The sequence below is a fragment of the Diospyros lotus genome, chromosome 8, assembly GCF_014633365.1.
Source record: "Diospyros lotus cultivar Yz01 chromosome 8, ASM1463336v1, whole genome shotgun sequence".
Lineage (NCBI taxonomy): Eukaryota > Viridiplantae > Streptophyta > Magnoliopsida > Ericales > Ebenaceae > Diospyros > Diospyros lotus.
In genome coordinates this window covers 34,108,021-34,122,836 of record NC_068345.1, presented here as the reverse complement: position 1 = coordinate 34,122,836, position 14,816 = coordinate 34,108,021, and the positions used below count along the sequence as shown (strand labels likewise).

Sequence of the window (14,816 nt, the reverse complement as noted above, 5' to 3'; positions counted from 1 at the left end):
TCAACGATTGGTGCAAAGGCAAGAGTGGTCCAAAACGAGGAAAGAAGGAGAAGGGGGAAAAATGGCTCCCCATGGCTGCCGGCAGCCGTGGCTGGGTATGTGTTGAAGTTGTTTTTATTTTTTTAATAAAAATATGGATAGCAGACGTTAATATTATGAGTGACATGGTAATGACGTGGCAGCGTGGCAAGGCAAAATTAACGTCTCAGTTAACGTCGGTTAAGTTAGAGACTAAAAGTGTATAAAATTATTTTGTTCAGAGATAAATAGTGAGTACAATTTAATTGAAATCCTTAAAGCCATTTTCTTTATTAGTCCAAGGACTAAAAAATACATTAAGCCGTGGTGATGTGGCAGTGCTAAGGAGTGACGTGTCAATGACGTGGCAACGTGACTAAGCAAAGTTAACGTCTCAGTTAATGTTGGTTAAGTTAGGGACTAAAAGCGTATAAATTATTTTGTCTAGAGATGAACAGTGAGTACAATTTAGTTGATATTTTTAAAGTTATTTTTTGGATTAGTTCAGGGACTAAATTATGTATTAAGCCAATGAGAAATAAAGGCTTGCTGGATAAGAAGAGAGATGAGAGAAGAGGTCATTAGTTTTTTGACGAGTGTTATTTTAACTCCTGTTAAATGGGGTGAATAAAATCACACTCCTCACATCCATCTTTGTTAGTCTGTGTTCAACGTAAGCAATTGATTATTCATGTGAAAGTTAAAATACCATTTTGACACCAAATTATAACATTTTTGTGATATCGAATGAAATATTGATGGTTTGTATATTTTTTTTTTATATGATAATTATTTTTGTTGTTAATATTGAGTGTGTCCAAAATTTATATATAAATTGTATTTTTATATAAAATAGTTTTCCTTTGTTTGGGAACTAAAAAGAGCCACGGCCATGAATAAAATGTAGTGGCATTCAATTTCAATATTTTAATGAATGCAGCTTTATTTTTATTTAAAAATGCCAAAAAAGCCTCAGAGCCAGTTTTGAAGGGGGATAGCTGTATAACATCTAAGAACTTATTTTCTAATTACTTGGATGAAGAGCTTATTTTAATAAGTTCATATTGCATATATTTAACAAACAACAATATATTAGGAGGTTATTTATAAATAAAAAAAACTAACTTAATAGGTATTTGTTATTGTCAAAATATAACAATTAATCTCTTTATGTGAGAGTGTCATGAAGAGTTTACGGGTGACCAATTTATGAGTGACCTAAAGAAAATAAACTAGTTAGGGATGTCAGTGAGCCAGTGACCAATTTACTTTGATGCTTAAGTAAATTTTGTGTCTAAAGTAAATAAAGTTATATTATAAACATAGTAATGAATGTACCTTTTACTAGATAATGAGTCTTCTATTTATAGTGGAAAAGATATTGACAAGTGGAATGAGTGACAATATTTTTTAAGGCATTTCGGGCTCATTTCTAAATTTGTAGGGAATAATATTTGAGCACAAGTATTTTAAATAATAATTATCAAGTAACTCATGAATTCTCGAAAAAGTCTCTTGATGGCATCAAGAGGAACTCTAGAGTGAAGTCATTAAGTTTCAACCTCAATCACTCGGCTAATCCTTGGGTTATCTAATCTCGCTCACATCCTTCCAATCAAGTATTTTGCAAATTTATCACACAAATAAGTTCATTATTATATATTGCTAACGACAATTACCGTAGTCCCTTAAGAAGTGATAAATAAGCCAATTAAAAGTCTCAAACAATATCTCAAAAAGTCTTCTAGAAATCTTACTCAACAACCTAAGACCTTACTCAACTAATGGTTATTTAGTCATACTCTTGTCATTTGATTGAGTCTCTTGTTTAGGTTTCTTGATCATTCAAAATAATATTTCTCAGCCTTTATTATTTAATGACTTTATTCTCTTATAATTTATTTATGCGAATTTCTTATTTCGATAAGGTTTTTGGACTCTTTATTTGAGTTTGGGCTTCTGCTGTTACTTGGGCATAAACTCACTTTTTTAGGAACAACAGTACCAAATGATTTTGAAAGTAGAAAAACAATTAAATAAGCCAGACACTCACATTTTGGCATTAATTTTATTATTGTTATTTTTTTATAAATAAATTTTCGGTCCTGAGCCCTGACCCGGGCCAACCGCTGGATCCATTCAGCTTCCAGAGTTGATGATGTATGCGAGACTCTGATTCTGTCCGGTCGCTCCAAAAGCTCACTTTTGTTGGCATCCTAACAACGCTACTGCTGTATTTACCGTTGTATTTCCGTTGTTGGGAAAACAACAAACGCAGCACCCGCAATTACTGTTGTTGTTACATCAATCAATAAAAACAATAGAAAACTATCGAAAAGATTTTGAGGTTTCTCCGGACCGGAGATAGGCAGCGGGAAACGGAGATGGCTTCGCGGCGGTTAGCGGTGGCCGGAGCCGTTGCAATGAGCGTTCTGCTGCTTACTTCTGCCTCCGAAGTGGAGCGGCAGCCTCTGGTGTACCGAATTGCATTCGGATCGTGCGCTAACCAAAGCGCTCCCCAGGTGCGCAGTCCTTTCTAATTTCGTTCTTCAATGTTGTTGTTTTCTTCTACGTTTATTTTTCGCTTGAGCCGATAGGCGTCTTTCTTTCTCTTCTGATGTTCGTAGAAGACCTATGTGGTCAGGTTTTGTGAAATTGTTGCCATGTTAACCAATTAAGTGGTTACGTGAAAAGAATTAGAGAAAGAGAACGGTGAAGGAAGCGTTAGGGCCAGGTCTAATCATTAAAATTTATTGGAGGTCAGTTTTCTGGTGCATGATCTGTGCAGACTCATAGTCGAGAGTTTCAAATCGACCGAAACTGATCACAGTTTTGTATGAAATGATTTGAAGACTGACTGGTGACTTTGCAGAGGTTGCAATTTTGATTTTTAACCTGTCAAATGATTGTAGAAATGGACGTTATATATATAACTAAATCAACCTTACATCTCCCATTTCATAGAAAATCCGTAGTTGTTCCTGGGCGAGACTTGAGGGAGAGAAGAAAATCCAAGTTGGCTTAACTATTTCTCTGGTAGAACCATGAGTTCACCACGCCGCAAGGTTTGGGAAAGGTCCACCAACTTCTGCCATTGTTTTATAATAATAATAATAATAATAATAATAATAATAATAATAATAACCTTATTCACGTGCTAATCATGCTGTTGTTTTCTCTTTTCAACTGGAGTTCTTAACTTACACTGCTGAGGAATCCATTAATCTGATGCCATTTTTGGTTTATTTACTAAATAAATAGCAAAGCTCGCTGCTGATCAATTACAATATTATTGCCTTGGGACCTTCTTCAAGTGTGTCATGATCTTCAAAGGTTTATTTACTAAATAAATAGCAAAGCTTGCTGCTGATCAATAACAATATTATTGCCTTGGACCTTCTTCAAGTGTGCCATGATCTTCAAATCGGAGCATGAAGTTTCACAATTTTGTTTGGATTTTGGACATTCCTAGTTGATTGTTTAAATAATTTGCTGTAAGGTTCTATTTTATTCCATCACAGGCTAATTCTGCCTCTTCCCATTGGAGATACAACACATTTATGAAACATTCATTTACCTGCATTTCTTAGTGTTAGTCTAGAGAATGTTCTGAAAATTGTTTCACTCGGTGAATCATTTAACCTCCTAACCCTAATTTCACACTTTACTTTTAAACTTCGCTATAAAAAATTGTGCATTTTGTGTACTACATTGTCTTTGTTTTAAACTGATTCAAAGATAGCAATCACATTAGCAATCCTATTGCCTGTTTCCATTTTAATCAGGTAAAGTCATACAAACATTTTATGAGTTTACTTGCAACCATTCAAATAGTATGGTCTTATCACCACCAATTTTATTTCCTTTACAAAGCTTACTTCTTTTCCTCTGTCCTTCCATTTCTCCATCAATGTGTTTTACCATTGAAGTTGTAATATATATAAAAATGTATATACGTTTAGGGCATTTTTTTGTTTTACCATTGACGAGACAACACAACTATGTGGCATTTTTATTAGAATCAGGTTGGTTTTGTAAATCACTCATAATAAGTGGTTGTCTGCAGCCAATATGGAATGCAATTCTTGACTTTGATCCTCAAGTGTTTATTTGGCTGGGTGACAACATTTATGGGGACATCAGGCGCCCTTTCAAGTTATTTGGCCAGGAAAGGACAATTGGGCCATGGAAGAATGCTCCCAGATTCATTCCATCTTCTGGGAAGGAGATGCAAGCCAGATATGATAAGGCTAAGAGCAATCATGGTTACATCCGTCTTAGAGAGACTGCAAAGGTCCTTAATTTAATGCTCTACCATATTTTAAATTTTTTCTTTTTGAATAATATCATGATGTAGATTATGATAAGCATTTTTGATGGGAGATTTTAGGATAACTTCTACTGACCTGCCAATATCTGAAACTTGTAGGTAATTGGTACATGGGATGACCATGACTATGGATTAAATGATGCAGGAAAAGAATTTAGTGGAAAGATTACTAACCAAAGGCTTATGCTGGATTTCTTGGATGAACCTCAAGATAGCCCAAGGTGATAAAAAAAGTTTACAATTCTGTGATTTTGGGTATGTCTTGTTATTTATTAAGAAACTGGCTAAGGATACAAAGCCTTTCAAAGTATGAAAGTTTGTCTTAAGTAGTACTCTGCGTCACAAGAAGAGTTAGCAAGAATTACATTTCTTTGTGTGACTTCTGCTGCTGATGAATTATATGGATGCCTTAATTGTTGCAGGCGTAAGCAGGCTGGTGTTTACACATCTTACATGTTTGGTCCAGCCGGTAGAAAAGTCAAGGTATTGAATTTGAGTAACATTGAACAAGTTTTTCTGTTACTCTTTTTTTTTTATATCATTTGAGGTCTCTTCTTGGTTCAACACTGAATGCACCATTTTGACCCTGACCCGGACATCATGTGGGTTCAAAACATGGAAAGGGAACCTCTGCACATGCGGTGTTAAGGTTGTGTACATTTTATTCTAACTAGGCCCAGGCTGAGAGCACCTGAAACACTGCCCACTTTTCTTGTCTTTTCATTTTTTATAGTTCAAGAGATGCACTTCACTCATTGTAATGTTTTACTATTTGGCCCTTGTTACTTTCAGTTTGTTGCCCTTGAAAAGTCCATTTTCTGGGTACTGGTTCCACTTCAACTGGAAACCCATTTTCTATATGCATGGTTACAGACCTAGAGCATACCTTTTATCTAAATATGGGTGATAAACATCTTCAGGTTATTCTTTTGGACACAAGATATCACAGAGACCCTCTGTTTAGCGATGGAACTATTTTGGGAAATTTGCAATGGACATGGTTGGAAAAGGAGTTGAAGGGGCCTGCATCAGCCATCACAATTATTGGATCTTCTATTCAGGTAATGTTTATTGCTTGGTTATAAATATAAATAATGTTTCTAATTTAAGACAATAATAAGCTTTATAATTTAATACCCAAATCAGACATGTTCAACAAAAAAATACAAATATTACATGAAAGTTTATTAGAATTAATTTTCAAATTGACATCAGTATGATCAAAATCATGAAATACATCAACAAACCTCTTTATATAATTTTATAAGTTCATTGAGATTAATTTTGTCAAATAATAATTTTAAAAGTTTATTGAGATTAATTTTGTCAAATAATAATTTTATTTTCTGCTTCTATGCAACAGAAGCTATAAATTGCCTGTTTGCTTCAGCATAAAAGCATGTTTTAATTTTGGCCAAACACTAACAAAATACATAAAAGAGCTTTTGTTATAAAAAAAAAAATAGCTTTTCTCCTTCTCCACCATATGGTCAAACAGGCTTTTATTGATGGTTAGATGTGACTGAAGGTTGGGTTATTAGAAATGGAAGTATTTGCTAAAGAGAGGTAGCCTCAGCTATCATCTGGAGTACTCTTTTGAGCCTTCTTTTTCTGTCCCTTCCTTGATGGTTATTGGGCTTGAGAAATTTTTAGAGAACTTCTTTGTTTGCAGATATTAGGGATAAACTAAGTATCACTCAAGAAAGAGGGTAAGGTTTGTGCAACTCCTTCAGGGGTAGGTGTAGGTCTTAGGATGCTAGGATGTTTGATGAAGTCCCATTGGGCTAATGATTGTGAAGGGTTGCCTTTGACAGAGATGGATACCAAAGTAGGTGTATAGTGCAAGTCCAGATGTCTATGGAGTGTTGGTCAGTGAGTAGCATTAGATCTCCTTTCGGGCTCGGGTTATGGAGGAGCATTATGTCAGTTGCAACACACATTTTAACTCGATTCCATTTTGGGTTGGATAATGTTTGAGGATGAGTTTTTGGCTTGATAGCTAGCGTGGTCATAGGTTTTGTCTGAGATGTTGCTTGACATTTTCAGTTGATAAATGGATAACAATGTGTGTGTGTGTTACTATATCTATATCTATCTTTTTTTTCCCCATTGTTGAATGATAGTTTTCTCTAGATAAATAGGCTTTGCTTCATTGTCTTCTTTTCTCCTTTCTACAAATCTTTGCTCCCTTTATGGCAACCTCCATATTATGTTATCATTACTTGCCTGACAATGATGGTAGGCAAACCATCAATCTATCTACTATCTTTCTTTTTTTTTTTTTGAATGACGATGCTCTAGATAAATAGGCTTTGTTTCATTCTCTTCTTTTCTCCACTCTACAAAGCTTCGCTCCCTTTTTGGCAGCCTCCATATAATGGCATTATTACTTATCTAACAATGATGGTAGACAAACTGCATGAATCTAGTTTTGCATTTATAACCCTTATACATTTCTGTCTAGTCGCTTGAGAATTCAGAGGTTTTCTTTTCAGTTCTATTTACATAGTGGCTTACATGTCTTCTTTCAGGTCATATCAAATCTCTCTGCAACAACTGGCCCTTTGTTTGATATGGAGTCATGGGGACGTTTCCCAAAAGAGAGGACTCGTCTTTTTAAGTTAATTGCTGATAGTAAGGTGATTATCTCCTGCTTATTCAAGAGATGGCTGCTTTAAGTTTCACGTGTTTGAACTGAATTTCTTTCACTAATAAGGTACTTATGTTTTCTTAGACAACCACTGCGAATTTCTTGAAGATTTTCTATTTGTTTCTTCTTTCCTTTTCTTCATTTGGCCTCCAAAATATGATAGCAGCTATTTCTTATCCTTTTTATTCAAATGATTTACTCTTGTACATCTCCCTTTGCAATTCCCTTCCCAACCTGGCATAGAGGGATGGGGTCTTCTTCATAAGTGGAGATGTTCACTTCGGAGAAATTACAAGATATGACTGTGCGAGTGGATATCCACTGTATGATATAACCTCAAGTGGGCTTACCCAAGCTGTTGAGAAGGCTCTTCCACCGCCATTACATTTTATAGTGAGGTTTCTGGCATGGTTGACCCCAAGTACAATGAGAGTTCTGGATAGAAACTGCAGATACAGATCATGCACATCTGGTATGCTTTCAATAGATTTTTTGTGCTTGCGTGAACCCTTTGCAGGAATGTGTTGAATAGATCTTTAGAATTTAATATTGAATGTGTGCTTATAGGCCAACCAAATTTCGGAGTGATAGAGATTAATTGGGACACTACTCCAGTCAATTTGAAATTTGAAGTGAGGGATGTAAATGGATTGCCTGTTACAAGTGTTAACAGCTCATTACTAGAACTCCAATTTGGAAGCCTTGACTCTAAAGCCACCAGTAAAGCAGGTGAATATCGGAAACACTGCTCTCCTGAAGTTACCCTTCCATGGATCGACAGGCATCGCCTGGCTATCTTCATCTTTTACTCTCTTGCTGGTAAACAATCTTAAACTTCCATATTGTTTCTAAATATCTCCAATTCTGTAGTTCATATGCAGCTTGTTGAAATTCTATTTGCTCTTTGTGAAGTTTTGATTATTTATCAATGTGAGATTTATGAGATGTCATAATCTTCCATGTATAGAATCTGTATATAATCAGCTGGTGATTAGATGATAATTAGGGTAATTAGCTTGGCTGTAATTATCCTCAGGATCTGTAATTATCCCATGATTAGCTTCATCATTGATTGTAATTATCCTATAAATAATAGAATTGAGAGGCTAATATAGAATATGTATATAATCAGCTGGTGATTAGATGATACTTAGGGTAATTAGCTGGGCTGTAATTATCCTCAAGATTTGTAATTATTCCATGATTAGCTCCATCATTGATTGTAATTAGCCTATAAATAATAGAATTGAGAGGCTAATCTCTCAAGTTTTCTCTCCCAATCACTCTCACATTGTATCAGAGCTTGTGTTGAGAAAACCCTAAAAATCCCCCGTTGTGTCTCCATTTCTAGCGGAACCCAAACCCTAGCTTTTCTTCTACCCACAACTGGCCGAATCTATTAGCACGTTGTTCGGTGGTATTTTCGAAAAGCCAACCATACCATCATCCTTAGAATCTCCAGATTTGCTAACCCTTGGAGTTGCGCAACCATCGAAAAAGCCATGCACCCCCACATGCCACTGCACACAGATTGCCTTTGCCTCCACGCGGTGACGCATGTAGGCGCGTTCGTTGCTGTCTTGCCTCCGACCACTCCATATCGGACCTCCGATACACTCCCAACCCATCCCTGTCTCAAAACCCTCGCTATGTCTGACCTTAGTAACACTATCTCTGCTGTGGTACGTTCATTTTAGCATCTGATGCCTCTGCTGCCTATCAACCCTTTACTGTCTCCAATCTCGAGACAACTAACATTACTATTGTCAAGTTGATAGGGTCTTCCAATTATCTCTTATGGGCAGCCTTTGTTAAAATGTGGTTCAAAGGATAAGACCAAGCTGATCATCTTACCACAAAGGCTGAAAGTGTGCTGGCAGCCAACGGGCTAGATGGGAACAAGTTGATGCCCAATTATGCAACATCCTATGGCAATCCATTGATCCATCAATCGTGCAACTCTTTCGCCCCTTTGAAACTCATGTTAACGTATGGAAGGAAACCGAAGAGTGCTATACAAATGGTATCCAACGCTTGTGTACTGTGGTCTCCAATATCAAGAATCTCCAGCAAGGGACATCAATGGAATCTTATTTGGGGCAGGTGCGCACTCATGCAAGAATTTGATGCTCTTCTTCCTCTTACTACGACCCGCACCAAACAGATTGCCTAAAGAGATAAGTTTTTCATGATTATTGCTTTCTCTGGATTGAAATCGGAATTTGACGCCATCAGGCATCAAATCTTGACCAACTCCACTAATCTTACCATGAAGGACTCTTTCAAAAGGTTGCTAAACATGACATGTGCGCATGGTATGTCCTCTTCCTCTATTGTTGTCCCTCTAGCTCAATCTTCAGCTCTTGTGTCTCAGGCTTCCAACTTAGGAGGAAACAAAGGATGTAATAATAGTCTCCACGTCCACAGTGTACCTTTTGTAAGAAAATGGGTCATCTTGAGGAAAAATGTTGGAAGAAACGTGGTTGTCGAGCTGCTCCGCTTGCATCATCTATCAGTGTAGCTAATGCATTTCAAAGTGATCTTAGTCTTGCCCTGTCTCCATTGGATTCGCAGTTAATACCTATGTCTGCAGCCGATTATGATGCTTTCCTAAAGTTCCAAGCCACCCAGCAGTCTCATCCCAGTAATCCTGTTACTTGTGTTGCTAAAGGCCCATCTCTTAGTCCTTGGATTATAGATTCTAGTGCCACTGACCATATGTGTGGTAATGAACTTCTTTTCTCCTCACTTACCTATTCTGATACCTTGCCTACTGTTACTCTGCCTGATGGCACCAAAATTGCAGTTAAAGGGATAGGCCAAACGGCACCCACCTCGTCTTTATCTTTAAATTCTGTTTATATGTCCCTGGTAGTCTTTTTAATTTGATTTCAGTTAGCTAGCTCATTAAAACCCTTAACTGCTCAGTCACCTTCATTCCTAACTTTGTTTATGTACAGGACTAGGGTACGGGGTGGACGATTGGTGCCGGGCATGAGTCACGGGGTCACTACCATTTGGTTGCACCTAGTCCACTAGTAGCTTGCACTAGTATCACCTCTCTCGAGCTCCTCCATCATCACCCTGGTCACTCGAGTCTCTCTAAATTCAAGCAATTGGTTCCAAGTTTATCTTCTTTATCTGTTTTCAATTGTGAGTCCTGTCAACATGGAAAGCACAGTCGTAGTCATTTTCCTCATCATGTCTCCAATAGAGCTGAATCCCCTTTTTCTATTATTCACACGGATGTATAGGGTCCTAGTCGTGTTTAATCTACTTTGGGTTTTTCTTACTTTGTTACCTTCATTGATGACTATTCTCATTGTACTTGGCTCTTCTTATTGAAAAGTCGTTCATAATTATTTTTCATATTTCAAACCTTTTGTGCTGAAATAAAGACTTAATTTGGAAAAACCATTTGTACCTTACGCAGTGATAATGCTCCATAATATTTTTCCTCTCAATTTACAACATTAATGGCTACTTAGGGCATTTTACATCAATCTTTTTGTTCATATACTCCACAACAGAATGACGTCGTTGAAAGGAAAAATCGTCATTTGATTGAGACTGCCCGAACTCTATTATTGCATGCCAATCTTCCTTCTCAATTCTAGGGTGATGCAGTTCTCATTGCCTGTTATCTTATTAATCGCATGCCTTCTTCTATTCTGCTGGATCAAATCCCTCATTGTATTTTGTTTCCTACTCAGCCGCTTTCTTTCCTTCCCCTTTGTGCCTTTGGTTGTGTTTTTTTGTGCATTGTCTCTCTCCTGGACAGGATAAGCTTGCTGCTAAGGCTCTTAAATGCATTTTCTTGGGCTATTCTTAGTTACAAAAAGGCTACAAATGTTATTCTCCTGGGTTATGCAGATACATCATGTCTGCTGATGTTACTTTCTTTGAATTGCAGTCCTTCTTTCCAGTTACTCAACCCGACTTGCAACGCATCGATCAAGTTTTGCCCATTCCCTTTTATTCCCCTTCCTTGTCTTTAGGGGATTCGCTTATTTCTTCTTCCATCTATCCTCCTCTTCTCACTTACCATCGTCGTCCTTGTCCTGCTAACGGTATTAGCCCACCGATTGCACCGACCCATGTGGACTCACTCCCTTCGCCAGACGTCCCTCCTCCCATGGATCTAGACATAGATAGTCTCCCTATTGCCCAACGCAAAGATAAACGGTCTACTCTTAATCCTTACCCTATTTATCAGTTTTTGAAGTATGACCGCCTATTACCTACCTATTGTGCCCTTGTTTCGAGTCTTTCTTTTGTCCTTATTCCTAAAGATACAACTGAAGTTTTATCCCATCTTAGTTGGCGCTAGGATGCTTAATGAGATGGAAGCCTTGCACTCTAATGTGACATGGGACCTGGTTCCTCTGCTGTCAGGAAAGACTATTGTTGGGTGTCAATGGATTTTTACTCCTCAGATTGGCCTTGATGGAACCGTTGATCACCTCAAAGCGTGTTTGGTCGCTAAAGGGTATATTCAGATATACGGGTTGGATTACAGTAGTGATACCTTCTTTCCAGTGGCCAAGATGGCCTGTAGTCGTCTATTCCTTTCTTTGGTTGCTTTGCATTATTGGTCACTCCACTAACTTGATATTAAAAATGCATTTCTTCATGGTAACTTGCAGGAAGAAGTATACATGGAGCAACCACCTGAGTGTGTTGCTCAGGGGGGGTCTGGATTAGTTTGCAAACTTCGTAAGTCACTATTGAAACAATCTCCGCAAGCATGGTTTGGCTAGTTTTGTACTGTGGTTCAGGCCTTTGGGATGACTTGGAGTGAAGCCGATCACTCTATTTTTTATCGACACTCACCATCACAGCAATGCATCTACCTCGTGGTTTATGTAGATGACACTAGGAGTGATCAGGAAGGCATACAACATCTAAAGGAACATTTGTTCAAACATTTTCAGATAAAAGATATGGGGTAGCTTAGATACTTCTTGGGTATTGAGGTGGCTCAGTTGAGAGATGGCATTTCTATATCACGACGAAAGTATGCATTGGATATCCTGGAAGAAACTGGTCTATTAGATTCAAAACCAGTTGACACTCCAATGGATCCTAACATCAAACTTCTACTAGGTCAGGGTGAGCCATTGTCAGACCTTGGAAGATATCAAAGACTGGTGGATCTAAATAGTAACAAGACCAGACATCTCTTTTGCTGTGAATGTGATTAGTTAGTTTCTCAACTCCCCATGCAATTCTAACCAGGATGTTGTTCTCCGTATTCTGAAGTATATCAAGAGTGCACCAGGGAAAGGATTTCTTTGTGAGGATAGGGGACATTTAGAGATTTGGTGCTATTCAGATGCTGATTTGGCAGGATCTCCCTCTGATTGGAGATCTACTTCAAGGTATTGTGTTAAGATTGGAGGTAATTTTGTTTCTTGGAAAAGCAAAAAGCAGAATGTGGTAGCAAAGTCAAGTGCTGAAGCAAAGTACCGAGCCATGGCTAATGCAACATTTGAGCTTATATGGTTTAGACAACTTCTTCAAGAACTAAAGTTGTGTTGAACGTCTCTTATGAAAGTTGTGTGTGATAATCAGGTTGCTCTCCTTATTGCCTCAAATCTAGTATTTCATGAAAGGACCAAACATATTGAGATTGACTGTCACTTTATCAGAAAAAAACTAGTTGAAGGTGTTATTGTCACTGAGTTTGTCAGCTCCAATGATCAACTAACAGATACCTTTACAAAGTCACTCAGGAGTCCTTGGATAAACTACATTTGTAACAAACTTGACGCATACGATATATATGCTCTAGCTTGAGGGAGAGTATGAAATTTATGAGATGTCATAATCTTCCATGTATAGAATTTGTATATAATCAGCTGGTAATTATCCTCAAGATCTATACTTATCCCATGATTAGCTCCATCATTGATTGTAATTAGGCTTTAAATAATATAATTGAGAGGCTAATCTCTCAAGTTTTCTCTTCCAATCACTCTCACAATCAACCTAGGAACAATAGCACTGGATGGTAACATTATTGTGGCATTTCACAAACTGTGCAAGAGTGCAGGGGTTTATACATCACATTTTTCTGTCTGTTCTCCCCCCCCCCCCCCCCCCCCCCCCCCAAAAAAAAAAAAAAAAAGAAAGATAAATAAATAAAATCAAAAAACAAGTTCTTCCCATTTTACTTGTTTGCTCCTTTAATTGGATTCTCACTTTTGTTTAGGACCTTATATGTTATTGCCCTTTGTCTTGTTGTTTGGCGGCATGGTTCACATCATATTTCTTTCTCTATGTTCTTGTCTCATGCCTGGTTAGAATGCTTGCTCAGTCATGTAGGCCAATTCAGATTGCTTAATTAGATAATAAACAAAATGAAATGTTAAGCGGGGGAAAGAAAAACAAAGAAGAATGTTACTTATTTATAGAATAGTTTCATATTTTTCACTTTATTTGTGCAAAGTATACGATAGCTTAACTAGAATGGACTATCCAGTAAGTGAAGGAAATGCTACTTTTTTATGCCCCGCTTATGAATTGTTTAGTCATGTTTGAGAGATTACCAGAGTATTATTCCAAATTGAAAAATGATAAAGAACATGTTGAGAGGTCTTGCGCCTAAAGAGAGCAGAATTTTTTATGGACTGTCAGCTTATGCATTGAGGTAAAGTTGAATATTGGTGAACTGTTATGGATCTTATCGTCAAACTGAGAAATGTTTAATGAGCATTGTTTGATTATTGAAATGGTAAAATACAAATTGATTGTAGAAAATAAACTAAAACAAGACATAGGTACCAATTCATGGTGCCTCTATTTTGTTGCGTATCAAAAAACTAAAGCTATTGCTTTGTTGTAGTTGTTTGGCAATTCCTTAAAAAATTATATAATTATATTGACAATTGCAAGACCATGCATCATCTATTTGTGAGTGCAGCTTCTTTTATGTTACTGACTTGATGTTTCTCCATGGTGGCAGTGTTCCTCCTTGCTGTGATAGTTCTTGTCTACACAGTTACCTCGCTCATCCTGCATTGTCTCCGAAAACACAAGCTTGATTGACCGAGAATCCGAGATACTTTTATTTCTAATTGACAGTACAGAACCTAGTACCATGGAATCAAATACTCGAGTAGCCAGCGAGCTGGCTTATTGTGGAGGTCTTGTAAATATCATTCTACAGGTTTACTTTCTCGGACTGCAACGGAAACAAGAGTTTGCAGTTCATATCAACAAGTAAAATCAATAAATGTTCATTTTCCTTTACAAGCCTCCCCCCCCCCCCCCCCCCCCAATAAAACAAAGTAGATGGAAAATAACATATGGTTGTTGGAGGGACTTTAGGGTTTATCTATTGAACTGCCAATTTTAGATCTAGAATTCAATATTATGATTATGTAGAGGCATTCAGCATTTGGTTACTGATCCTTGTAAGAACAGTTCTATATGAAGTTTGCTTAAACTAAATTTGTCTTATTCCTTTTATGCTTGTATTGGTCTTATTCCTTTTCGATTTGACTAGTATGTGTATGTTGGATAACAATAGTCTCAATCTTAATCGTTAAAAACATTTTCTTCTTGAAAAAAAATTTGTATTTTTTGAGCTCGTGAGAGTTGATACAAACACTCTTAGTTTTGCTTGCAAAGGTCCATTTGGAAGCTTTTGTTTTTATTATTTTGACAATAAAAACAAAAAATAAAATGTGGTTTCTCATTCTATTTTCAAATTTTTTAAAAAGTTCAAAATTTTGAAGACAAAAAAGACAGGTTTTGCTGTTATAATATCAATTTTATTTTTGTCCCCTACTTCCTTTTATATTAGCCACCAAC

At 37.0% G+C, this 14,816-nt stretch overlaps 1 protein-coding gene across 2 annotated transcripts; it reads left to right on the top strand.

The window, feature by feature from the left end:
- Nucleotides 1–2,142: 2,142 nt before the first annotated feature.
- On the top strand, nucleotides 2,143–14,290 carry LOC127807450 (uncharacterized). 2 transcript variants are annotated; one of them, XM_052345301.1, is made up of 9 exons: nucleotides 2,143–2,540; nucleotides 4,085–4,312; nucleotides 4,448–4,569; nucleotides 4,771–4,831; nucleotides 5,269–5,409; nucleotides 6,880–6,987; nucleotides 7,242–7,470; nucleotides 7,566–7,727; nucleotides 13,966–14,290. In XM_052345301.1, the coding sequence occupies exons 1-9, from the start codon at nucleotides 2,403–2,405 to the stop codon at nucleotides 14,046–14,048; spliced, it is 1,272 nt and encodes a 423-aa protein (XP_052201261.1). In that variant the 5' UTR covers nucleotides 2,143–2,402; the 3' UTR covers nucleotides 14,049–14,290. The 2 variants fall into 2 exon arrangements, with proteins under 2 accessions (XP_052201261.1, XP_052201260.1); XM_052345300.1 differs by having other exon boundaries at nucleotides 2,144–2,540; nucleotides 7,566–7,817.
- The last annotated feature ends 526 nt before the right edge of the window (nucleotides 14,291–14,816 follow it).